The 26,459-nt window shown below is 60.7% G+C and overlaps 1 protein-coding gene across 7 annotated transcripts in view; it reads right to left on the reverse strand.

Annotated features, from left to right (window-relative positions):
* KIF1A (kinesin family member 1A) overlaps positions 1–26,459 on the reverse strand; it is a 123,911-nt gene that overhangs the window by 79,821 nt on the left and 17,631 nt on the right. For all 7 annotated transcript variants that reach the window (XM_075917838.1, XM_075917837.1, XM_075917839.1 and 4 more), the window contains 7 exons: positions 23,722–23,889; positions 5,209–5,285; positions 3,947–4,126; positions 2,063–2,128; positions 1,176–1,354; positions 546–657; positions 28–105 (listed from right to left, as the gene is read on the reverse strand). In XM_075917838.1, coding sequence (XP_075773953.1) covers positions 28–105; positions 546–657; positions 1,176–1,354; positions 2,063–2,128; positions 3,947–4,126; positions 5,209–5,285; positions 23,722–23,827 — 798 coding nt within the window. In that variant the 5' untranslated portion in view covers positions 23,828–23,889. The remainder of the gene's footprint in view (positions 1–27; positions 106–545; positions 658–1,175; positions 1,355–2,062; positions 2,129–3,946; positions 4,127–5,208; positions 5,286–23,721; positions 23,890–26,459) is intronic.

The following is a 26,459-nucleotide window of genomic DNA, read 5'->3' on the forward strand; positions in this document are numbered from 1 at the left end:
GCTCAGCGCCCCAGGCTCTGCTCTTACCTTTAGCCTCGTGCCCTTGGCCCCTGTGGAGTCGGCTCGTTCACTCCCAGCCAGGTCCACCAGGCTGATTTTGCTGACCTACAAGCAGAGGGGTGAGAGCCCACAGCAATGCAAACAGGAACCACAATCCGCTCCGGAAAAGGCCACCCTCCGGGTGTAGCACGCGCAGTCCCGCTGCCCACAGGTGGGCGGAGGAAGTGACTACCTGGCTCAGCAGACACCGGGGGGGGGGGGGCAGAATGTGATTGAACCAACTGGGAGGGGCGGGGGCACCAGGGCTCCCCTCCCACGCCTGCTCCGTGCCAGCACCCCACCGAACGACAGCCTGGCACAGGGCGCGGGCACGCCCCGATGGTCTCCCCCGGGCAGAGCCTTGTTTTTGCAGCCCCGTTTTCTCCGGAGTCAGGGAGAGCAAGTTCCCAGCTCTGCCCATTAAACAGACCAGCAGCGTCAGGAGCTGCCAGCGCACAGCGCTGCAGGGCGGCTGGGCCCGAGTCCCTGCCACCCCATGAGCTCACCTTCTCGGTGGTGACGCTGGTCTCTGCGTCATGCCGCTTCTGGGTGAAGATGATGTTGAAGACGGCGTGCGAGCGGCTGCTGGTTTCGTTCATGTTCGTGGCTGCGACCGTCCTGTGGAGGGAAGAGACAGGAGCGTGGAACCCTGAAGCCTGGCAGGTCCAGTGGGAAGGGGCCCAGCGCCGGGCAGCCGGGACAGCGCTCGCTCCGAGCCGGTGGCCGAGGAGAGCAGGAGCCATGGAGCCCTCCGCCTCTCCGGAGCTTGTGCCAATCCCGCTGCAGTCAGCACGGGCCTCCCCTCGCATTCAGTGGGCTCTGGGCCAGGCCCCACATGCCCACTCCCCTCTCCACAGACCCAGGACTGGCTCCATCGCAGGCCGGCATGCGACTAGCGGACAGCACGAGGAGACGGGTGAAAATCAGCCTGGGCCGGTGAGTGGGCGCTGCCGCGGGTCGCTCTCCCTGGCTGTCGGCCTCGTGTCTGGTGAGAAACTGAGGCAAGAGCACAACGGGCGCCCCCAGCAGCCCCCAGCCAGCCCAGGGAAGAAGTGGCCCGTCGAGACCCCGGCCCTGGGTGGGGGATGGAAAGCAAGGGAGGGAAAGAAATGCAACCAAAGCGCTGCCCCTCTCACCTGGCTTTATTCCCAGAGTCCATCAGGTCCTGGATGTCGTTGTAGGAGGTGACGGCCAGCTTGGAGAGGTCCTCGACATAGGGCCCCAGGAGCGGGTGCTCCCTCACCCTCAGGTTCCCCTTATTCTTGGGGTTCAGGAGGTCCCGCACCCGCTCACAATAGATCTCCATGTAGCTGACCTAGGGGACAGAGCACACAAGGTAGGAGCCTGACAATGCGGGAGAGGCTGCCAAGCCAGTCCTGTCACGCAGCCCGACTCGGACAGTTCCTAGCTCCAGCGGCGGCCTCGCGCCAGCCAGCGAGCGACGGATTCCAGTGCCTGTGTCTGCGAGGGCAGAGTCCGGCGGCAGGGCCGGGGCGTGCAGCCAGCTTTCCGCCAGCGCTGCAGCCTCAGCACCAGTCTGCACCAGTGCCTGTGGCGTGGCACCGGGCTGTGGGAGGGGCGGCTTTGTCTCCACACACGCATGTAGGTAGGTTTGCTACTGAATTAAACTGCACAGATACACGGCACGTCTGAGTCAGCGTGTCACTAGCAGGAGGCGGCAGGCGAGAGGTGCCGGGGAAGACAGGCCAGGCGGGGGAGGGTGTGTATCTCAGCAGCGACTCGGTTCTGGGGGTGGGCCTGGAACCAGACAGCAGCAGAACTAATCCAGTGTCCCATCCTGGTGGCAGGGGCTGGGGCCATGGGGACAGCAGCAGCTCATTACGCCCCTGGAGCCAGATGGCAGCAAGTCTCTGTGCAAGGATACTCCTCGGGGGCCTGAGCCCAGAGCTGCAGGTCGCGTTCCATGGGAACGACTCCAGCAGGGAAACCGAGCGGGGCTGGCGACTGCCCACGGCACTGTCGCCCCGGCGAGTCCCCGTGCGCCCAGGGGGACGGCCCGTACCTCCACAGAATAGGACATGTTGTCATTCGTGGTGTCACTGATCCGGGAGAAGAGGTCCTCACACAGCTGCAGCAGACAAGGAGAAAAGCAGAGGGCTGCTTACATCCCCGTAATGCAGCCAGAGCCATTCGGGGGCGGGGGGGCAGGAAACAAGGGCTCTTCCTTGTGCCCCAGAAACGGGAGCAGCAGAAAGGCAGCCCAGAGTGGAGGGGCCCGTTCTCTGTGCTTGCTCACATGCAGGGCCCGATTAAGACATGCTGAGGCCCTAAGCCAGGCCTGGGAAAAATACAGCCCATGGGCCCACCAAGCCACCAGATCCGGCCTCCGGATGCTGCGGGGAGCCCCAGGCAGGCTGCCTGCTTGCCTCGCCCCACCCTCACACCTCTCAGAAACGCGGCTGAGGGGCGGTTTCACTTTAAAAACTGAGCCTGGAGGGGAGGGGAGAAGCTTTAGGAGCTGCTGCCACCCCCAGCACAATCCCATTGGCCGGCTTCTGGCCAGAAACTGGCCAATGGGAGCTGCCTGTTTTAATAACAGGCAGCCACGAAGCACAAGGGGCTCCTAGTTATTCACAGAGCACATGGCTGCAGCCTGGGCAGGGGCAGGGCAGGCAGGGAGGCGGATTCAGGAATGCGCTGCTGGCTGGTAAATCTCCTGGCCAGAGGCTACCTCTGGCATCCCAGCCCCTCCCTGCCCCAACCCTCTGCCCCCAACTCCACATACCCAAATCCTCTGCCCCCCTCCTGCACCCATACACCCTCCCAGATCCGGCACCCTACCCCAGATCACAGTCCCCTCCTGCCCCGGCTCTCAGCCCAAATCCTTGCACCCTGTCCTGTATCCCAATTCCCTGCCCTAGCTCACAATCCAACCCCCTGCACCCCCAGTCCAGTGCCAAAAATGTATCTTATTCTAACCGAAAGGACAACGGAAATAGAAACGGTGAGGTTTCGTATTTGCACGCACGCTGCGATGTAGGCGAGGCTGTAACTACACTGCTCCTGTCTAGAAGCCCTAAGCTGTGGCTTGCTTACTTTGTGCATAAATCCAGCGCCTGGTTCTGAGCAACACCTAGAGTAAGCGGCACAGTCAAAGATGCTATCAGGGCTGTGGAGTTAAATTGCATTGGCTCAGTGGTGAGCCAGACCCTTGTGGCCAGGCTGATGCCTGGGAGCTCTCCCCTGCCCTGCGTGGGGTCCGAGGAGGGTCAGTGCGCACCCGCGGGAGTGTAACCGGGGGCACGGTACGACTCAGCCACTCAGCGCAAAGGCTCCCTGGCCACTTGGGCCTCCACCCGCCTCATCTGCTACTGACGCTTCCCCCCCAGCTCTGTTCTCGGCAGGTCTGGGGTCTCCCTTGCGCTGCCCTGACCCTTTCCAGAAGCCCCAAAGGCCACTCCCCAGATGCTGGTGGCCACAAGAAGCTCATGCCCTCTGCATGGACTCCCATCCTAAGCACCCTGCTTTGCCTCCCCTCCCCGAGGGGAGAGAGCCCAGGAGACGAGGCGCTGTTCTTCCTCCCAGCCTGCCCCTTGTCAATTTCCTGGCAGCCATTTTTGGGTCAAGTTTCCTATGTGGCTGCTAAGAGAACAGCTGATCTGCTCCTGTGCTAGCTGGAGCTGCAGCCCTGTTCTCACTCCTCGGCCCTGCTACAGCTGATAGTCTCTATGTGTCACAGGACCCCTCGTTTCCTCCGTCCTTGCCACCCTCAGCCGGATTCAGTACCTGCCACCTGTCTCCTCACTAGCGCTCAGCAGCTCCAGGTGCCTCACGTGCCGGGAGCGACAGCCACCCTGCCCCAGCAGCCTCCGCCTCGGCCCCCGCAGCAATGGGTGTTCTGTGCTCACAGCCAGCAGCGCACTCCACCCCCACGCCCGGGGCACACCTGCGGGATGATGCCTTGCTGATCCTTCTCCTGCCTCCCCATCATGGTGTAGGACTTGCCAGCACCGGTCTGCCCATAGGCGAAGATACAGACATTGTAGCCCTCAAAGGCGTGCTGCAGCATCTCCTCCCCGATGTCCTGGTACACCTGCTTCTGAGAGGCATAACTGGTGTCTTCGGGCTGCGGGGGGAGGGGAGCAGGGAAACAGAGTCAAGGGGACAGAAGGACAAAGAAAGAAAGAAAAACCAGAAAAGTGGGATCATCTGGCTCTTTCCCTTCTCCCAAGGGCCCTGGCTTTCCCTGGACTTCTCGCAGCGGAGTTACGTTGCTCTTGTCCCCACCCTACTGGAAGTCAGAGGAGAACCAGAGCCAAGATTAGGGTCTCATTCTCCGTTCTGAGTCGCTCGTGTAGCCAGAGGGAGGCACACGGCCGTCCCTAGCAAGTTTTACCGACTGGGGAGGGGATCCTTTAGCGTCCAGATGCAGGATCACCAAGGGAACCAACTCAGCCCCATTCAAAGCTCTTGGCTTCCTGGCCAAGGTACAGATAATGCAAATGGGGATAACAGGGGTGCTCTCATGCACTTGGGGAGCTCCTGGACTAGACTGTCCCACCAAAACCGGGCATACCCCTGTGAGGATCTGGGGCCACCTCAGAGCGGGAGCTTTTCCCACGGGAGCGCCTGTGCTTTGCCATTCACACCTCTCCAGCGCTCAAGGGGCCTGGCTTTGTTGCAGCGCAAAGCCCCATCATTCCGGGCAGCGTGACGGGGCCAGCGAGGGGTTAATACAGCCCTAGGCAGGCTGTGCGGAAAGCTGGTGTGTCCTGGTTAAAAGCTCTCTCAGAAATGCTCCCTCCAACACAGCCGGCTAGCTACCACATTGGGTGCTCTGTAGGCCCCTCTGAGCACAGAGGAGCCAGGGAAAGAGCAGGGCAAATAATTCTCAGCTGCTGGTCAGATTTCCCCTGGGTATGTGTGACGGTCTGGGAGCCATTTGCAAACCCCTGGCTTGGGTTTTCACAGTGACTGGCAGGGGGCATGCGCCACCAGGGCTGATCTGGGACCAGCTGTGTCAGGAACGTCTCACCCCCGCAAAGCCCTCCCCCTACCATGCCAAGGCCAAGCAGACTGCTGCTCTTCCACGGCTGGCAGCTCATCCCATCTCTAATCAACCCCCCCCCCCCGTCCCGTTGAACCAAACTCCCATTGCAAGAGAGCCCGAGGCCGGGAAACCCGCCTGCAGCAGCAGGTGCCACTTACCGTGGTGTGCGACCAATAGGAATAGTCAAAGCTGAAGCTTTTGGGCGTCTCTTTGGGCTGCTTTGGGTTGACGATGGCTAAAAGAAAACAGATGCAAAGAGGCTGTGGAACGAGCTGTCGGCATTTGGCCACCCCCATTAGCAACCAAACCTGCAGGGAGATCCGGCCACGGAGAACGGAACGAACCGCATAGCAGGCCACAGGAGACGGAACTTGCTCCCCCGCTTGCTGGGAGGTTGCTGGGCTGGCTAAAAGAGCGGATGCTCTCGAACTAGTTCTCAGAACCACACGACAGAAGGGCCAGCACCACAAATCTCAGCAGAGGGGCCAGGCCCGGGAAAGGCCTGGAAACTGGCCACCTTCCCCGCAGCCGAGCGCAAGAGGACAGGAGCCCTCGGCCGCAGACTGAGCTGTGAGGGGCGCTTGGCCCAGGCGGGGCAGTTCCACCACAGTGGCTGTGGTCCCGAGCTGCTGAACAACGACAGACGGGAAGGGCGGGTGGGGGAACACAGCAGCTGCCAGGACCAGCCCTGGGCCAGCCAGTCGCGAACCATCCTCGGTGTAACCAGCCACCCTTCCCATGACTCACTGCCTTCTCCGCCATGCCGCCTGGTCCCGGCTTCCCTACCCACGGTGCATCGCCCACGCCGTGCTCCCTGCTGCGGCTCACTGCCACGGGGCCCCTTCCAGCTCCCAAGCAGCCAGCAAGGGGACCAAAGGGCCAGCTGACTGCCCCCATTGTGACTTGCAGGAGGGCTCCAAAGGCCAGACCAGGCCCGTCACCGCCCTGCTCTCCCCTGCATACCTGCTGCCCAGGCTGGGCCTGAGCCCACCGGTTCACTCACACACGCTGCCTGTCAGCCATTTCCATGGTACCCCGCAGCTCCTGAGCCAGCACGAAGGCTAGGAATCCCTCCTTGTCCCCGTCCCGCTGGCCTGTCCCTAGCGGGGCTGTGGATATGCTGGCTGAAGTGCTCCGAAGTCCGTCACTGTGGGAAGTGAGCTCCAAGGCCCCATGCACAGCCCTGGCCTGCCCCGTGGACGGTCTCGTGACAGGGCCGAGTGTGGCTGCCATGAGGGTCCTAGCTATGCAGGGCAGGCTAGTCCCATGAGCCACGTGCCCCAGCGCCACGGAGGTTCTCAGGGCGTCTGTCCTGCCACTGCAGAGCGTGGTGGAGCCGCAGAGCAAAGCCGGCGTCACTGTGCACACTCGGCTGCATCCCCAACCGGCTGCAGACGTTCTGAGGGGGGTGGCTGAACAGCACCCGTCCCCAGGCACAGAGGGCACGACCGACAGGAGGAGCAGGCAGTCTCCCTGTCGGCTGCAGCGAGGGCAGGCTGGATTTTGCATCTGGGGCTGTCGGGGTACAAAGAGGAGTCCACGTGGACGCCCAGGCCACAGAATCACCTAGCGGCTGTGGGGGGAGGGTGACTTCCAAGTGCTCCCCCAGGCCCCGGGCGGTGGTGCTGCGTGGCTGGTCCAGGGGGATGCGTGCCTCTCGCTGTCTCCTGGCCACTGCCTAGCGAGGCTGAGCCGGGCAGGGAGAGGCTGGGTCGCCACGGGACTCCACAGCGCAGCTCTCCGACCCACGCCTCCAGCAGGGGTTTGGAGCTGAATACATTGTGCCAAAGGGCAGGGAAACCAGGCGCCTACCTGCTCCTGCCCCCAGCGGAAAGGCCATTTCCAGGGAAATGGAGAACGCGTCATTCCCCCTCCCCCAGTCTATTAGCGCTCAACAGTCACACGAGCTCGGCGAGGTGTGACAGCAGCGACGGGAACAACGCAGAGTGGGGAACAGGCGAACCGGAGGGGCTCAGCTGGAGGTTCGGTTCCCTGTGCTGGACAGGGTCCTCGCCAGCCCCCAGAGCCAAAGCACAGCGGAGGCGCGCACACCCCACACACCGCGCAGGACGGTGGTGACAGCAGCCCTGATAAACACCGGGAGGGAGGGGCTGGACTGTGCCCACGGACACCCCAGGAGCCTTGGAGGGGGAGACCCAAGGGAATTGCAGAGGTGGGAAGCAGGGAGCCAGCCAGCCGGCAGGCCTGTGCTCCAGACACAGGCCCCAGGTCCCAGACGCCAGGCTGCTGGCGACACACCCCATGGCAGCCCCACTCTTCAACCTGCTGACCTCCCCTCACGCCTGGAGTCACACTACTGCACGCTGCCCAAGCCCTGCTTGGAGAGGTCTATCCCACGCCCAGCAGGGCTAGTGCGTGCTGAGAGCCTCCCGGGCCAGACGGTGGCCAGTTCCTGTTGGACTAACTCCCCTGGGGCCGAGGGGCTAGCGGCGCCTCGTGCTGAGCCGGCCCCAGACTCCCACCAGGGAGGCACTGGCCAAATCCATCTGGCTCTGCCCATGAAATCGCTCCTGCGAACCAGCCCCTGGCTCCGGAGCAGAGCCGGGGGGCAGCACCCCCTGCTCAGGAGCTACTGCTGCCTATGCCCAAGGGCTCTGTCAGGGCAGCGGAAAGGAACCAGACGCTTCGCTTGCTGCGAGCTCCACCTGGGCGCTACGATTGACGAAGGCTCCCCAGGAGCTGTCATTGCCAGGGAACCCCAGGGACAGCACGCGGCTAAGTGTGCCCAGAGCATGGGGAACAGGAGCAGGGTGCTGGCCAGAGGGGCGGCGCGGGGGCCTCTCTCCAAGGGAAAAGGAAGATGCTGCTAACATGCTGCTGAGGCACCAGCGGGGGGCATCTCCCTGTTCTCCTGCCCCTTCCCTGAGCCGCACTGAAACCAGTGACCCTAACGGGCTAAATTGTGCCCGCCTCGTGGAGCAATCCCGCCGGAGCCAAGGGGCACGTGGGCCAGGCCCAGGGCTCCGCTCAGCTTCTCTGCCCTCACTCAAGTGACACAAAACCTCCCTGCGATCCCTGCATAAAGTCCTAACCGGCAGTCCTGTAGCTCCCTCGTCTGACAGGTCCACACGGGCGTGCCGTCTCCCTCCCCCTCCCCCTCCCTCCCACACGGGCGCGCCGTCCCCCTCCCCCTCACTCCCACACGGGCGCGCCGTCCCCCTCCCCCTCCCTCCCACACGGGCGTGCCGTCTCCCTCCCCCTCCCCCTCCCTCCCACACGGGAGCGCCCCCCGCCCCCCCTCACTCTCACACGGGAGCGCCGTCCCCCTCCCCCTCACTCCCACACAGGAGCGCCGTCCCCCTCCCCCTCACTCCCACACGGGAGCGCCGTCCCGCCCCCCTCACTCCCACACGGGAGCACCGTCCCCCTCCCCCTCACTCCCACACGGGAGCACCGTCCCGCCCCCCTCACTACCACACGGGAGCACCGTCCCCCTCCCCCCTCACTACCACACGGGAGCACCGTCCCCCTCCCCCTCACTCCCACACGGGAGCACCGTCCCGCCCCCCTCACTACCACACGGGAGCACCGTCCCCCTCCCCCTCACTCCCACACGGGAGCGCCGTCCCGCCCCCCTCACTACCACACGGGAGCACCGTCCCCCTCCCCCTCACTCCCACACGGGAGCACCGTCCCCCTCCCCCTCACTCCCACATGGGAGCGCCATCCCGCCCCCCTCACTACCACACGGGCGTGCCGTCCCCCTCCCCCTCACTCCCACACGGGAGCGCCGTCCCCCTCCCCCTCACTCCCACACGGGAGCGCCCCCCGCCCCCCCTCACTCTCACACGGGAGCGCCGTCCCCCTCCCCCTCACTCCCACACGGGAGCGCCCCCCGCCCCCCTCACTCTCACACGGGAGCGCCGTCCCCCTCCCCCTCTCACACGGGAGCGCCGTCCCCCTCCCCCTCACTCCCACACGGGAGCACCGTCCCGCCCCCCTCACTACCACACGGGAGCACCGTCCCCCTCCCCCTCACTCCCACACGGGAGCGCCGTCCTGCCCCCCTCACTACCACACGGGCGTGCCGTCCCCCTCCCCCTCACCCCCACACGGGAGCGCCGTCCCCCTCCCCCTCACTCCCACATGGGAGCACTGTTCCCCTCCCCCTCATTCCCACACAGGAGCGCCGTCCCGCCCCCCCGTCACTCCCACACAGATGTGCCATCCCCCTCTCCCTCCCTCCCACCCGGGTGTGCTGTCCTCCTCCCCCTGTCACGTTACTGGATTTTGAGGAGAGCAGCCATAACACTGCTGCACCCATCGGGGGGGGCTGTGTTTGCCCCAAAAGTGGTACAAAGGGGGGCCATGTGAGGTGTCAAATAAAAGCTTACTTTATACTGATTCTGTATCTGCTCTTCATGTAATTGCATAATGTCTGTGTGTGAAGTCATAAGCATGTATTCTGCGTGGATACTGAATATTTCTCTGTTTGTGGCTGAGAATAGATGAAGAATGCTCAGCCTATGGCCATGCTAATGAGCAAGTCCCCAAGGAACAATGGATCTCTGGAGGCCAAAGACACACCTGGCCACTGGCCATGTGACGGGGGCCAGCTTGGAAGAAGCCAGGAAGGAGGTATAAATATGCCATGTGGTCAACTCCAAGTTGGTCTCCAGATCTGCTCCTGACCCCGGATGCGGCCTCGCAGGGAATCACAAGCCGGGAAGAACTGTGGACCCATCCTGACGTAGGATGTGCACCAAGGACTTTTAAGCCAGCAGCTGTAACATCTCTGCTAGAGCCTGCATCGAAAACTGGGAGATTCGGTGCATGTAAAGTATTATCCTTTAACAACCGTACTCTCAGGCTTTTCTTTCTTGTAGTAATAAACCTTTAGATGGTAGATGCTAAAGGATTGGCCCAGCGTGATTTGTGGGTAAGGTCCAGAGGGTAAATTGACCTGGGATCTGTGGCTGGTTTCTTGGGACCGGACAGAACTTGTTCGGGGTAGGTGGGATTGGGTGCTAGGACCCCCCACCTGTGTATGAGGCCCGGGGCCATCTGGGGCACGGATATTGCTGGGGTGTCGGAGGGGTTTTGCTCGGGAGGCTTCAGGCAGGCATCTGAAGCGCTCTGTGGGACTGGTTTGTGGCCTGTGTGGAGAGGTCACCAGTCTGGGGCTGTAAGGAGCCCCGGATTTGAGCAATTCACCCTGAGCGGACACCCTCAGCTGTGCCCAGATCCGGCCCGGTCCATCACACACCCTCACTCCCACAAAGGTGCGCCATCCCCCTCCCCCTCACTCCCATACAGATGTGCCGTCCCCCTCCCCCTCACTCCCACACAGGTGTGCTGTCCCCCTCCCCCTCACTCCCACACAGATGTGCCGTCCCCCTCCCCCTCACTCCCACACAGGTGTGCTGTCCCCCTCACTCCCACAAAGGTGCGCCATCCCCCTCCCCCTCACTCCCACACAGATGTGCCGTCCCCCTCCCCCTCACTCCCACACAGGTGTGCTGTCCCCCTCACTCCCACACAGGTGTGCTGTCCCCCTCACTCCCACACAGGTGTGCCGTCCCCCTCCCCCTCACTCCCACGCAGGTGTGCTGTCCCCCTCCCCCTCACTCCCACGCAGGTGTGCCGTCCCCCTCCCCCTCACTCCCACGCAGGTGTGCTGTCCCCCTCCCCCTCACTCCCACGCAGGTGTGCCGTCCCCCTCCCCCTCACTCCCACGCAGGTGTGCTGTTCTACTCCAAGGGGTGATTTCACCATCCAAAGCTCTTCGAACTCCCTCTGCTTGCTAAGGGCAGCTGCGCTCTCCTGGCTCTGGGCTGTGGGGACTGCACCGCTCTGTCTCACTTACACAGTGAGTCGATTCCAACAGCCTCCCATAGCCAGAGCAGGGAGCAGTCGCAGGCTGCATTTATCGTGGTCTGGGATGCCCGCGGGAGCCACCGTGCATACACTCACCTTCCATCTTTGGCTAGCCCAAAGCCTGTAGCCCGTCCCCAGCTCTACGCCCTCCAGCTCCACTGCTTGCCCGTGTGTCTAGGGCGAACAGCAAAGACGACACAGACACCAGAGCTCAGCAGCTAAGCGGACACACAGAAAATAGCACCACACACCACTCTGGCCTGTGCCCAGCTCTAGGTGTAGCTTAGTGCGCTGCCCATGGGACCAGCCTCTCTAGGGCCTACACTTGGCACTCTCCGCAGGCGCTGAAGCTGCCAGTCATGGGAGCGAAGTTCCCAGGAGCCGGGGGGGGGTCCCTCACACCAGCGATGACACTTCGCTAGAGGGGTGTGACTTGTCGGGCATGCTGCAGCACCCTTGTTTTGTGCAGGGCTCCCCAGCGCAGGAGGGGCACCAGGCCAACGTGCCCCACACGCAGGAAGCCTATTCTGGAAAGCAGCCAGTTCGGTGCTGCCGTGGACTGGGCTGCTTCTCATTTGCACATGTCCTGGCCACAGGTCAAAGCCCCGTCTCGGTACCTGGCTGGAGACTGAACCAGGGATCTCCAGGGCTGAAGACACAGGCTGCTCCAGCTCGAGCGGAAGGGGCCAGGCTCCAGCAGCGGCTCTGTAATGTGCTCTGTGGATGGGGCCCAATTTCAAACCCCTTGCACTCAGCAGAGCCCCCGGGCGGCAGCGGCCCAGGAGGGGCTGAGAGTGCAAGCGGGCAAGCCCTTGTGGGCACGTGCACGGGAGTGCTCGGTCGTGCACGCCGCAGGCAGAGACGAGTAGCGTTGTACTGCCTTGAGGTGGGCCTCCGCCTCACAAGCACGAGCGAGCCCTTGCTTGAGCCTCGGGTGCGACAGGGATCCCCCGCCTGTGGTGCCTGTGGGAGCTTGTGTCCATGAGCAGAGGAATCCTGCCCCTCCCCAGCGCCCAAGGTGACCCTTGCACTGACCCTGACGTGCTGTCAGGGCCGGCCATTCCGGCAGGCTTCCCACGTGGGACCACAGCTGATTGCCTGCTCTGCTGACTCCTGGGGCGCGCGAGAAGGGCGCTGGTCCAAGGCAGCCTTGGCAGCTCATTCGCGGCACTGTGCTCCCATCCAGTAGCCAGAGAGGTTCCACAGTAGCAACCGGAATGTGCTCTGTGGAGCCGGCAATACTCCCTGCACAAAGAGCCTTCTGTCCAACACGCACTAGCTCTCAGGAGCGCGCAGACGGAACCTTCGCTCTCCCGCACACTGGTCTTAAGGGAAAGGCCCCGCTGATTTCTTTCACCCTGGGCTTCCTGACTCCATCAGCTTTGCTGGGGGAGCCGCCGACCCACTAGCAACAGTGGCATGCGCCATCCAAAAAGGGCAGGGGGAGACAGGAGCACCATGCAGACAGATGGGCTGGGGGATTCGAAAGAGGGGAGCAGAATTAGAAAAACGCCTCCAATTTATTATGTCCCCAGAAACAGCATCTGAGCATCTCAGCTGCTGCCACAAAAGCCGCCAGCTTTCACTGAGCTACGCAGCGAGAGAGGATCGCTGCATGCGTCACACCCGCTAATTACCAACAATTCTGCGCGGCATGCAGATGATGCCCAGCACAGATGCCCACCAGGCACAGAGGTTCTGCTGGAATTTTATCTCAATAAATACATGCGGAGGCTCCAGCATGGCCAGGCCCGCCACCGGGGGGAGCGGAGGGGGGGCAATTGTCCAGAGGCCTGAGCGATTTAAAAGGGCCGTAGTGGCAGCTGGGAGACCCAGGCCCTTTTACATGGCCCAGGTGAGCTGCAGGGCTCCTAGATGTGCGATGCCAGGTCCCAGCAGCTGCTGCAGAGCGATGTCACCGGGCCGGTGCTCCTCACCGGACAGTGCTGGGCAGGAGGGGCCCTCAGCCCCAGCTGCCCTGGGAAGGCAGAGCCAGGCTTGCTGAAAGGAGGAGGGGACCACATGGGGAGAGGGCTGCCTGCGACAGCAAGGCCTGGACGCAATGACTCACGGGGTCCCTTCCACCTCCACGCCCCTTGCTCAGTGGCAGCAGGCTGGGGTGTGACAACGCGTTGGGTTTCCCGTCTCCTGCACCCCGAAATGGCACAAACAGACTCCCCCAGCCAGTAGAACAGAGGGAGTTTATTGCCTCTCCAGGGTACAGCACAGCACAGATGTCATCTGGTTACAGGAACTGGGGCTAAGAGGCCTCAGTGCCCCCCCTTGAGATGGGGGGTGGCTGGGCCCTACAATCCCAGCCCACTCCCCAGCTCCTTCCCTAGGCTGTCTCCTCCATGCTCCCAGACAGAAACTAACCACCTCTCCTCCAGCCCTGCCCCCAGCCAGGGGCAGCATCCCCCTTCCTTTGTTCCTCTCCCTGGGGGGTAGCTGGTCAGACAGGTTGAGAGACCCCTTTGCATAATGACTCATCCCCTGCCCTGCTGGGCCGTGGTACCAGCAGCAGCCAGTGGGGTTACCACAGAGCCAGCATAGAAACCAGCCAGGTACCCCCACTAAGTCACAGTTCTCCCCCCTCCGAGAGCGAACTGAGCAGGGTCACTCCGCTCGTGACCTAGGGAAGTTCGGGTCCTCTGCGTGGGAACCCGCCCCGGGGACATGGGTGCTCCCCTTGACTCGGGCCGGCCGTGGCGAGGCCCCACATGAGCTGGCTTCCCTCTGTCCACTCGCCGCCCCGCTCCAGGGCGACTGGCGCAGGCCTGTCCTCGGGGGTCACACCCACCCTTCCGCTGGCCTTGATCTCTGGCCAGGGTCTCTTGGGCCGGGGCCATGAGCCCAGCGAGCCTTCTCTGGCCAGCCAGGGCGGCTTCCACCCCCGAAGCTCCATCCAGGGAGGTCTTCCCCTCCCATAACTCTCTCAGCAAGCCCAGAGGGTCTATCTGGGGTCGAGACCCCCAAGCCGCTTTCCTACTGTCTTGGGCCTTCCCGCCCCTCTGGCAGGAGTCACAGGACCGGCAGTACCGCTGCACGGCTGTAAAGATTCCCGGCCAATAGAAGTGCTGGAGCAGCTTCAGCTGGGTGCTCCGGATCCCCCGGTGGTCCGCCACAGGGACGTCATGGGCCAAATACAGCAGCTTGAGGCAATGCTTTTGGGGGACGACCAGCTGCCGCTGGACCCCCCATGCCCTCACCTTCCTGGGGGGAAGCCATTCCCGGAACAGGGACCCCCGCTCCCACAGGAATCTCTCCTGGCCACCTCTCCCCCAGGGCTGAGCTGCACGGAGGCCAGCCTGGTCCCTCAGCCTCTACAAGGAGGGGTCTGCCTGCACCTCAGCCTGGAATTCAGCTGCTGGGCCAGGGATCGGAACCCACTCCCCACCTTTGCCTAGGTCCGGAGTCCTAGCCTGGCTGGACCCCGTGTCCACTGGGATGGGACCCTGAGGACTCTGCCAGGAGTCCTTCCCTGGATCCAGGTTGCCAGCCCCTCGCTGGCTCTGGGCCGTGACTAGAGCCCGCTGGGATTCATGGGGCCACTCCTCTAGGTCATTCCCCATTAGCACCTCCGTGGGCAAGTGCGGGTGCACCCCCACTTCCTTGAGACCTTCCTTGGCCCCCCATTTCAGATGCACCCTGGCTACCGGCACCTTAAATGGGGACCCATCTATGCCCTTCAGGGTCAGCTGGGTGTGGGGTAGTATCCGCTCTGGGGCCACTATGTCGGATCGGGCCAGCGTCACCTCCTCCCGTGTCCCAGAAACCCGTCACCTTCCTACCATCCACCTCCAGGGGTATGAGGCACTCGCTCCGCAGGGGCCGTCCTGCCCCCACCCGGTACATGGAGAAATCCGCCTCCCGAGGGTCAGACCTCCCAGGGGAGGGGCACTGAGCATCCTTCCCCTCACTCTGAGCTGAGGCTACCCTCTGGGGCAGCCTGCCCTTCCTCCAGCCCCAGCCAGTTAACCCTGGAAAGTCCCCGGTCCTGGGACCTGGTGCACTGAGCCCTCTTGTGGCCTTTTTGCCCACAGCGATGGCAAGTTAGGCTTTGGGCTGTCTCTGTCCAGGCCCTGGCTGGTTCTCTGGGGGCACAGACGACCTGTTCCTTGGGCTCGCCTCGTAGTTGACTCCCTCCGTCGCTCAGCCGAGATCCGGTCTCTGCGCAATTCCCTTTCTCTCCGGGACTCCCGTTCACACCCGGACCGGCTCTCCGTGAACTCATCCGCCAGCCTCCCGGCCTCCTGGGGGGTCTCTGGTCTTCGGTCCTTGAGCCACAGCCTCAGTTTGGGTGTGCATGCTTCATAGAACTGCTCCGTCATGACCAGCTTGAGCAGCTCCTCTGCGGTCTGGTCTCCGACTCCAGACACCCACTTGAGGTAGTATTGCACCAGGCGGGAGGCCAGGTCCACATAGGTCTCCCGTGGCCCTTTCTGTACCCCCCGGAACTTCTTCCTGTACATCTCGGGGGTCAGCCCGAACTTGTGCAGCAGGGCCTCCTTGACTCGGTTGTAATCCCCTGGCTGTAGGTCCTCCAGCTGACTGAGCACTCCGGCCGCCTCCTGGTTCAGTGCGGGGATGAGCTCCTGCAGCCAGTCAGCTGGGGGAACCCGTTGCAGTCCACAGGCCTTCTCAAAGGAGCTGAGGAACCCATCTATGTCGCCCATGTCCTTCAATTGGGCCACCACGAGCCTCTCCAAGCGTCTGGCAGTCCCGGGACCCTGGGGCCCATCCACTCTTGGCACAGCCGGTGCCCCGCCGGTTCTCCGCTCTGCCATGGCCAGCTCATGCTGCCGCTGCCTCTCTCGATCTTGGCGCTCCTTCTCTCAGTCCTGGTGGTCCCTCTCTCGATCTTGCCACTCCTTCTCTCGGTCCTCTACTTCCAATTCCTTGATCCGCAGCTGGATCTCCAGGCGCCGCAGCTCTGCTGGGCTGGCCCCTGCCCTAGATGGGCTATGGCTTGCAAGCCTCCCGGGGGAAGCTGTCCCATCTCTCCGGCAGGCTCCAGTGCTCCGCCCCCTCTCAATGCCTGACATGCTGTCAGGAGGGGTCTGGCTGCTCCCCCTGGGGACAAGATCCTGGCCCCATGGCTGGTCATTCTCTTCCAGCTGGGCAATCAGCTGGGCCATGGTTGCTTTCCGCACAGGCAAGCCCTTCTCTCTGCACAGCTTCACCAGCTCTGCCTTCAAGAGTCGGGCATAGGCCATCTGCCCGCTGGTCCCCTCGGTGCAGACTCACCAGTCTAGTGCTGCAGCGCCCCATGATTCCCAGGAACCGCTTCGCTCTGTCCCCAGCATGCCTGGCTCCAGGGCTCTTGCTTCTACTGCGCCTTGTCGCTCGCCGCTGTCGCCGCTCCCACCCCTGACACCAGTGTGACGGCGCGTTGGGGTTCCCCTGCCTCCTGCACCCCCGAAATGGCACGAACAGACTCCACCAGCCAGTAGAATAGAGGGAGTTTGTTGCTTCTCCCGGATACAGCACAGCACAGATGTCATCTGGTTACAGGAACTGGGGCTAAGTGGCCTCAGTGCCTCCCTTTGAGATGGGGGGTGGCTGGGCCCTACAATCCCAGCCCACTCCCCAGCTCCTTCCCTAGGCTGTCTCCTCCATGCTCCCAGACAGAAACTAACCACCTCTCCTCCAGCCCTGCCCCCCAGCCAGGGGCAGCATCCCCCTTCCTTTGTTTCTCTCCCTTGGGGGTAGCTGGTCAGACAGGTTGAGAGACCCTCTTTGCATAATGACTCATCCCCTGCCCTGCTGGGCCGTGGTACCGACAGCAGCCAGTGGGGTTACCACAGAGCCAGCTTAGAAACCAGCCAGATACCCCCACTACGGCACACGGGGTCCAAGTGCTTACAGATGTTCTTGCTGGGTGCTGCACAGCTGGTGGAGTTTCCATTGCATACAGATGCACCAGTCAGTCTAGTCCTCTCAAACCGCTGGACAGGCTCCATGGAAGCAGCAGGGCCTGGAGTCAGCCTGGTACCGTTCATGGGCAAAGGCAGGAGATTGCAACAGTTCCGCATCCAGCTGGGTTCTTGCAGGCCCAGGTATGGGAAACAGAAGCCCAGGGTCAAAGGGGAATGGCCCATGCAGTGTGGCTGTAGCCAGGGTGGTCCCAGGTTATCGAGGGGAGGGGAATGTCTTATCCAGTAAGAGAGAGTCCCTCTCTCAGCTTGTCGCACAGCACTGGCGACGTTCTGAGCCGGTTTCCACTGACCAGGGCTCCAAATGCAGCAACTTCTCATTTTTAAGACTCTTTGCAAAACATGTTTAATTGCAAATATTTTAATTTTTCATTTTCCCTCTCCCCCCTTTTCCCTCTTTGCCGCTGAGCGGAGCAGAATGAGCGATGGCTGGGGGCCAGAGAGCGAATCCCTTTTCTTTTTCCTCTTTCAGGCTCTCTCTTCCTTTTTGCCACCGTTCTGCTTTTCAGAAGGCCCAAAGGTCACCAAGTGGCAGCTGCCAAGGGGCACTTTGCTCAGTAGCTTCTCCAAAGTGGAGGGCATTCTGACAGGTCACGCCAGGTGGAGAGAGAAAAGGGGGGATCCCTACCCCTTCACTAGACACCATTTCTCTTCATTTCCAGGAGCAAAAGACATGGTGAGAACACGCTCAATGGCCAAGGTGAGCAGCGGCATCACAAGGGGCACAAAAGCAGGGAGAGGGAATGCAGAAAACACTCCTGTCCAGCATGCTGGTGCAATGGGGTGCGGGTAAGTGAAACACTCCAGTTAACTAAGAGGGTGGGAGTTTGGGTGCAGGTGGGGGCTCGGGGCAAGGGTCGGCACACGTGAGGGGTTTTGGGGTGCTGAATCTGGGGGCGCTCACCTCAGGCAGCTCCCCACAATTTGTCCCTGTGCTCCTGGCCGAAGCGTGGCTAGGCAGCTCTGCACACAGCCTCCGCTCACGGGTGCTGCCCCCCAGCACCCATTGTCTGTGGTTCCAGGTCAACATGGGCTGTGGAGCCAGCGTGCAAGGCGGGATGAGGCAGTGTGCGGAGCTAGCCTCCTAGCCATGCTCCATGCTTCCGCCTAGCAGTAGCAGCAGGGACAGAGCCCCGCTTGCAGGGAGCCACAGGCAGCGGGTTGGGAGCCTGCTGGCCCCGCACCACCCAGACTATAAACTGGCCTTTCTGGGAAGGTTCCACAGGCTGGTTGATAGAGCTTCTGGCCAGCACAGGGCTGCCTGGCACGGCTTTCGCAAAAATCGCATATTTCAAGATGTTGCATTTTGACAAAACACCAAACCCAACGGAAGTTCGTCACCACCAGTTTCCCTGGGAAGGAAGAGAGGGCTTTGCTGGGACAGACAGGCAGGCAGGAGAGACAAACTGGGAGTATGGGGTGGGGAGGCCATCCCCTCCACCCTGCCCCGTCTACATGAGATCCTGTCCCTCACCCCAACCCAGTTCGAACCCCCACCACCAGAGGAGCCCCGGGTCAGCTCCAGCCAGCCAGCTGACTCAAGCCCCAGCCAAAGCAGTCCCACCCAGGGTCCTGTGGCAGCAGCTGCAGCCAGGGAAGGCAGGGGCTTCCCTTGGCTAGTATGCTGACTGCCCATGGCGGGGAGCTATCTGGGAAGCGGGCTGGCAAGGGGAAAGCTGTGGCTTAGTCTGGCTTCTTTGGTGGCCTCACTCTGATTTCAAGGAGCCTGGGGGAAAACGGCACTGTGACCCTGAAGAGGACTGTCTCCACTAGCAATATTACAGCCAATCCTGGACCGCGTATGCCATGTAAGGTGTCAATGGAAAGTTACACCCTATCATCTATGATGATCCTGTTTAGATGCGTGCTTCATCTTCATGAATATTGGCTCTGCACTGCAGTGTATTCCTGGGTAACACACACGGGCCAGATCTTCATTCAAGCCAGACAGCTGTGAGCTGATAGCCCTTTAAGGACACTTCACTCTGTCAAAAGGCCACAGAAGAAACGTATCCACCCAGTAAGCCTTGCCTGTGGTGCCACAGAAAGAATATGGGCAATGGCTACCGCTGCCAGTCATCACGGCATGGAAGGCACCTGGTGTGCTCCTGTGACCCGCGACTCCATCCTGGGCTGTGGGCTAAGGGTTAGGGTTAGAGAGAACACATTTCCAGACACATGGCAGAGGAGAAAAACGACCCCTGACACCGCTCCATTTTGTTTGCTCCTGCCCTGATTCTCTGGACTGTGGATTTATAACTAAAGGACACATGGACTGAAGCTTCCCACCTTTTCGTATTATCAGAGACGTCACAAGCCAGTGGCACCTGCTACAACCCTGGGACAAAGACTTTGCAGTGATCACTGTGTCTATGATCAGTTATTAGCTCTCTTCTTTTCTTTGATTGGTGATCCTTTAGGTTTTAGCTCCTACGGGACTGGCATCAGTATGATTAGTGGGTAAGATCTGAGTTATTGACCAGCCTATGTGGCTGAACCCTGGGATTAGAAGGACCCTGTATTTGATCAAACTGGTTTTCAGTAACCATGTATCACAGAGGCCGGTGGCTGAGTGGTGAGCCAATGGCTGGACTGCCTAAGGAGACTGCATCTTCTCTTTCTTCTTAAGGAAAGTGGCGAGACAGAAATGCACTTTGTTAGTGGCTCGGTACAATCGAACGATAGAACCACCAGCAGTTTGGGGTGAGTCTGCCTATTTCTTAGCAGTTTGGCCTAAATGTGGCCTCCTCAGCTGTGACCCTCTGAGTCAGGATGACCAGCAGTTTGGGGCAATCCCTGCCCACATAGGGCTCATCTAGACTACGCGGAAAGGTCGAAAGAAGATATGCAAATTCCATGGGAATTTCCATATCTTCTTCTGATCGCACTTTCGAAAGCAGAGCTTTCAAAAGTGAAAGTAATGAAGATGCAGACCCCGCCCTTTGTCTAAAAGCCACGTAAACCTCCTTTTTTGAGGAAAAGCGGATTTTCAACAAAGGGGGCGGTTTGCCAAAAAAGGTATGTCTTAATTACTTTCACTTGGAGGTTTCGAAAGTGCGATCCTCTTTCGACCGTTCCACGTAGTCTAGATACGCCCCTTGGGCAAACAACTCTGAACAGGAAGCAGCCAAGGAAATAGCAGGCGAGTCCCGGCCCTCCGCTCAGCAGAGCACTCGCGCTCTGAGGCCAGGGTCTGGAGAGAAAAGTCCTTGTCCTGTGGAACGCGAGCAGGGCCTTCCCCTCTCAAGGCCTGTGTCACGTCTGGCCCGAGGGGGACAGGCCAGCTGCTGCTCCGTCTTTCCCAGGGGAATGCAGGGCCGGGCTGACAAGAGCTGCTCAGGCCGTTGAGTGCTAGGGACGGACAGAGCACCCCCAGCACAATGGAAGGGCAGAGTCAGCGAAGCGCAGAGCGGGGGGGCAGCAGAGTGAGGGAGAACATTCAATTCCAGCAAAGGACTGATGCTGGGCTGCTGAGCTGCGGCAGCGGAAGCCAAGTGAGCAGAGCTGCAAGCTGGAAACGGGCTGGCGTCCGATTCCAGAGCCGGGCTCTCTCCTTGCTTCCCATCCCTCTTCTCTCTCCGCACTCAGCAGCCTTAGCCAAGCACACAAACGCGAAACATTTCCCGGGCACTTAGTGATTTGTGAAGCCAAGCTGTGATCAGTCCCCCAGACGGAACCCTTCCTCACCCAGGGATAGCCCCACAGGCAGCTGGCACAGTGGGGTGCTGAGAGAGGAGGCTACCCCACAGCACATATTACTGGATCGCTGCAGCGAAGCGCATTCTCCAGGCCCAGCCGCCCGCCCACCCCAAAGGAGAAGCCTGCCGTTTGCCAGCACTCGGGGAAATGGTGGCCCTGCACACACCTGGAAGGAGGCCTGAGAGAACAGTGAAAAGATCTGAGCACTCCTGGAGGTGGGACTGGGCACACTCATCTGGCAAAGGGGTGTGGTTCCCGGGAGAGCTGGGAACAGGCAACGGAGCGGGACAAGGCAACTTTTCCCTGCAGTAACAATATCCACCACCAGCCCCGGTGAGACCTGGCTTCTCTCATCGCGCGTCGGTAAAACCGCGCCTGTGCCTCACGGCGGTCACCACGCAGACACTGAGGCCTCGTGGGCCAGGGGAGGGGTCAGCCCGCCAGCATCTTCTTCAAGATCCGCTCAGAAATCCTGCCTGGCAAACGGCCCAGGCTCCTTCCCACGGATTCCTTTGCCAGCGGGAGTCTTCTCTCCCACACAAGCAACCCAGCGACCCATCCCTGCCTGCCGACGCCTGGGCCGGGCTGGGCCGAAGGGCTGGCAAGCCCGTTGCCTCGTTATCTAACGCAGAAGCCCAGCCTGGTGGGACCACGCAGGCGTCGGAGCTTCCACTGATTCTGCTGCACCAGCAAAGCACGGACCGAAAATCACTAGGAAAGTCACAAAGCAGCCTCCTGGATTCCCTCCCCGCCGGCCGAGGCCAGTGCCCGGGGCCCCCTCTCCTGGCAGAGCTACAGGGACACAGGGGAGCCCCACACAGCAGCACAGGGAGCAGCTGTGGCCAAGCCTCCTCACAGCCCTCCCCGGGGAGCCCCCAGGCCAGAACCGGTGTGGCTGGGGTGGGTCGGAGGGAGGCTGACAGCACATGGCTCATGCCCAGCTGAGGGGATTAGCTGCTCTCTACTTGCCCTCAATGGCTGCTTTGTTCGGTGGCTGATGAAAACCCCTCTGTCAGCAGGGCACTGGCTTCACTGCTCCCTTTGTCAGGGACGCTCCCATGCCAGCCACCGTGAGAGACCGGAGCGCTCACCCTGCAGCCACCTGCCGGGTCAGTGCAGCCTGGGGGAGAACCAGCCCTCTCGGCTGATGCTGCTGTGCCAGAGGAAGGGGGGGGCCTGGCAGCCGTGGGTCTGCATCCCAATAGCCCCCTCATGGGCTGGGGTAGCTCTGCGGTGCTCTGCCTCGGGTTCCCCTTCTTAGGGCTTCTCAGGAACCGCCCAGCCTGACTTGGCTGCTCCTGCGACCTGGCCCTGCCTCCAACAGCCACTTAACAAAAGCCCCCCCCTTCCCCCGGGGTACCCCAGTGCAGTCCAAAGAGCCACAAAATCCCTCCCACCCACAGCATGGAGCGGTGCTCTCAGTATCTCCTTCCAGAAGCCTCCTCCTCCTCCCCGGCCTGCAGAGGAAAATCCCTCTGGGGACAGCGCCTCGTCTCCTCTCTGACAGGCTGAGCGAAGTCACATGACCTTGCTGCCTCTCGCCACTGGCGAGGGGACCGACCTGTGTCCCGGGTGCACCCCACTGCCCCGGGGCGGGCGACAGCGCAGGGCAGAGCGCTCCAGCGACGGGACAACAATGCACCGGGAGGCATCAAGGCCCGGGGTGCGTCGGGTCAGGTCTCCTGTTACTGGCCTGGATCCCCTCTCTGGGATGTTCACCTCCGAAGGGGTTTTCTGACCTTCTTCCATCACAACACTCAGCTGTCCTGCCTTGGCTTTTACCAAAGCACACACCACAGAACTGGCCTGAGCCGCGGTGCCGCGTGGCTCCCTCCTCCGGCTCTAGGGTGAGGCGAAGGGCCAGCTGAGGGCTGCTTGTCTGCTACACTCCCACCCTTTCAATGTTACCTCCCTCTTCCGACCGTCCAGTCAGCCGCTGGACACGCAGACGGTGAGTTCGCCCCAACCCCACCTCTCCCTGCTCCCACTCCTTCCCTCCACCCAGTGCCTGCTGCCCACACTGCACAGCTGCTCAGGCAGGAGGCCACTGATCAGCAGGGCCCACCCATGGATGCTGAGCACCCACTTCAACCCCGGAACCCCCACGGAGTCGGCTAAAATAAATATTCTCTCGTCGCTGGCCGACTCTCACTAGGTCACTGTGCAGAGTCTCTCCGGCCTCCACTATGTTTCATCCTCCTTCAGTTTTAGTGGCAGCAAATTTAAGCAGGACTGAATTTATATCAAAGAAACACATGGCAGAGAGAGACTTGTTAACCGGGCCGAGTTCCTAAGCGGGCGGAGGCTTGCTAGGCCAGGCTGCCTCCCATGGAGCAGAGCCCTTCTGCTGTCACTCCGACTCCCCTTCTGCCCACACCCCTTCCTCCAGCAACAATCAAAACCAGCAATGGTCAACCAATCAGAACACCCCCCAAGCGGCACTTACACCCCACAAACTGGAGCGCACCGAGGCTTTCACTAGTGCTATGGCTTTTACATGGAAGATGAAAAAAGGCAAGAGGATAAACCCTCGAGGTAGCTTATCCATCATTACACCATACCCGGTGCCTGCAGAAGGGGTTACGTCTGGGCCCAGCAGAGCAAAGAGGACATCAATTGCTACCAGGTTACGATTCTCTCCTCCCGCCCCCGTGCCAGTATCTCACCACACTTTGCACAGGCCATCACTGGCACCTCGCTGTACACAGCAGTGCACAATCAGGCTCCATCTCTGGAGCGTGGCATTCCGATTCTGCCACAGGCTCATTAGATTTGTGGCTTTTTACAGCCCCCGCTGCTGGATTCCTGGGATCACGCAAGAATCGCAGCTTTTAATAGGAGGAAAAAAGGAGCAGTCTGGCTCTCCTGAGTGAGGAGGAAACCCTGAAAACGTGACCCACGCGCCTCTGAGGCGCAAAAGCCGGAAGGCAAAGAGCGAGAACGCAGAACAGCTGATTTCCAACGATTCCTTCCTAGGGCTGTCAGCCAGACTCGGACTCCCGGGGGCTGAGCCATGCTCTTGGGCTGGCGACACTGCCGCCCCCCCGCCCCCCCGAGCATGGTGTGCACTGGCAGGGCCTCGAGGGGCTGTTTTGCCCTTAGCCGCAGCCAACCCAGTGGAAACGAATGCAGAGCTAGGGCAGCCCGCTCCCTTCAGAGCCCCGGGGCGTCTGCCTGCCGGCCAGGGCTGCTACTCACTGGTGGTGCTTCCTGTCATCTGGATGATGCACTTGGAATCCCGGCCCATCTCTCGGGAGTTGAACGGCCGCACTCGCACCGCCACCTTGACCGACGCTCCCGCCATCTTGCTGGCCCTGCGACCGCTCGCTGCAGTGGGGGTCGCGCTCCTGGCCACACGAGGAACACCTGGAAAGACCCGGAAAATCGTGTTAGGAAAAGTCCAAGTTCTGCAGGATGCTGCTCTCAGGCTGCTGCTTGGGGGTCCCTCACAGCAGCACCCCCTGCTACTAGTCAGAGCCCCAGCCCAGCGAGCTCTCCTCTGGCACGGGAAGCGCCCTGTTTCCACACTCGCAGGCCCAAGACCCAGGGACAGGCACTGCTTCCCAGGCAGACGGAGAGCCCAGCCCACCCCGCTTCGACTTCCCTGGGCTGCGACCACACCAGCACATCAGGGACCTGCCCCCCACGGTCCAGGCAGCTGCTCCCTGCCGCATGTTCCAATTAGGCCTCATCAGAGGGGCCCTTGCTGAGGTCAGGGCCCCGGGCCGCAGGTACCCAGACAGCATCTGCACCAGGAAGGAAAGGGGGTTTCAAGGCTGCCTGCAGCTTTCCCACCAGCCAGCCAGTCGGTCGGTCGAGTGAGAGCTCAGCAATAGGACTGGGTCCAGGTTTTGCCCCCCCCCCAACCCCGTAATATATAAAAAGCCATATGTGGGCCTGCAAGGGTTAGATTTGTATTCCTCTAGGCCAGCCATGAGCCCTGCTGGCAAAGACACCAGGTGTTCTTTATCAGACGGCCTTCATCAGCCACAACTCCCTATGCTTGCTAGGTGAGAGCCGAGTATGGGAGAACAACGTGACCTCGGTTCTCAGCCCTGTGGGAATGCTGAGAGTGGCATTGGGCCAACTCACGCACACTCAGTAAACAGCTAAAGGGTAAGATCACTGGGAGTCCCGCCCCTCTGGGAGTCTCACCAGGGACCTAGACCTCGAAGGGTGCCCTGGATTCCCTCAGTTAGAGCCACGCCCACTGAAGCCTGGTGCGAGGCGACAGGAACGGGACTCCCTGCAGACTGAAGAGGAGTAAGCATTTCCAGGTGCCTATTACTCTTTTATGCATTGCTCTGCCTACGCTTATTGGCGTATTACTTTGCCGTAGTTGTGTAACCATTGGGCAGTATTAAGCCTGTAATAATAGTGATGTAGTGCAATTAATAAAAACGACTATCCCTAATTAACTCTGTTTAGAATATCTCAGAATATTACTGTATTTTTAAAGGGTTTTTTTTAAATTTGATGTTTGTTCCTTGTCAAGTTCTCTGAAGATCTATGGACTGGCTGTGAATTTTTTAAGTGACTAGACACTTTTTTATTGGTTTTGGTCTAAAATGTCCTGTAATGTTATTTTTATCACTACATTTTGCGTACTATAGCTATCTGTCTATCTAGATGTATATAAATAAATATCTAATACATGGCTCTTCACACTCTATCCACAGCTATTTTGGCTCTTCATCTCTCACTGGTTGGCCACCCGTGCACTGCTCTTTCAATTCCCTCTGAAGTACCCAGCCCCAGCCCCCGGCAGAAGAGACACAGATCTAGTCTGACCTAGTACAGCCCTTCTTGTGCACAGACACTGCAGGAGGCCCTGGCACTCCTCTTGCATGAGTGGCAGTAATTGTACAGCAGAAATAAGCTCCAAAACAATACTCAAAAACACTGCAGACTGATCCTGCAGCTGTTACTCCCCACCCAACCCCTGAGGGGCGCTGAGCCTCTGAGGGTCTGTCTACCTGCATCATAAAGCCAGGCTCAGTCAAAATTCAGCCCAGTTCTCAGTACCAGTCACACGCGAATCTGCAAGCACAGGAGAGCAGCCCCGAGCTGGAATCCCACAGTGACCCGGTCATGGTGCAGTGTGGATGTAGCATAACCCCGTCCATAGTCAGAAGGGCCGTTGTGTAGTGGGAGCCCCAAGCCCAGGGGTACAATGCAGGGCTTGGGAACACTGTGTCCTCAAGTGCAGGTCCCCGCGGGGGGCGTTTCAGACCATGAGAACAGCCCAGCTGAGACCACCCACCAACCCCCACGTTATTGTTCTGACACATCATACCCCAGAACTGTTGTAGTGTTGGCTCCCAATAAACACGCCAAAACAAGTCCCTCATCCAAGATGGGGGCCTGCTCTGCGCTCCCCAAAAGCGTGGGGTGGGGTGGGGGCCACATGGGGCTCCAGCAGCAATAACGCCCAGGAGCCCCGGGCCCTTGTGAATCACTGGGCTCTGAAGCAGCCCCCCGCCTTTGCCTCCCCCACACCCCGGCAGCAGGCCAAAGAGCCAAACACAAGGAGTTCTAAACCGGACAGTAGCGGAGACAATACGTGGTGGAAGCAGACACTTCCATTCCAGCCACAACGCCTTCTGCAATTGCTGGTCAAAAGTTATTTTTCTATTAAAAGACTGGGCTGGCCCCACATGTCCCAGAGTGGCTCTAGAGCCGCCGTCAGCCTGCCTGTCTCAGCAGAAGGGCACGTCTGTTCCAAGACGCTGCTGAACGAATGCAGATTGCGTACGCGGCACTGCCCGCAGTCAACGTATTTAAGAGCCTGAAAGGACTCAAGGACGACAGCTGCTACGTGAACGATGAATAATGCGCCTCCCTGAAGTCCAGTGATGTGACCTACCACGTGAAGGAAGGGATTCAATCACAGCTATTCGGATGAGGAGCAAAACTGAGATTTCACCCTGTTGGAT

The sequence above is a fragment of the Pelodiscus sinensis genome, unplaced genomic scaffold (assembly GCF_049634645.1).
Source record: "Pelodiscus sinensis isolate JC-2024 unplaced genomic scaffold, ASM4963464v1 ctg41, whole genome shotgun sequence".
Classification (NCBI taxonomy): domain Eukaryota; kingdom Metazoa; phylum Chordata; order Testudines; family Trionychidae; genus Pelodiscus; species Pelodiscus sinensis.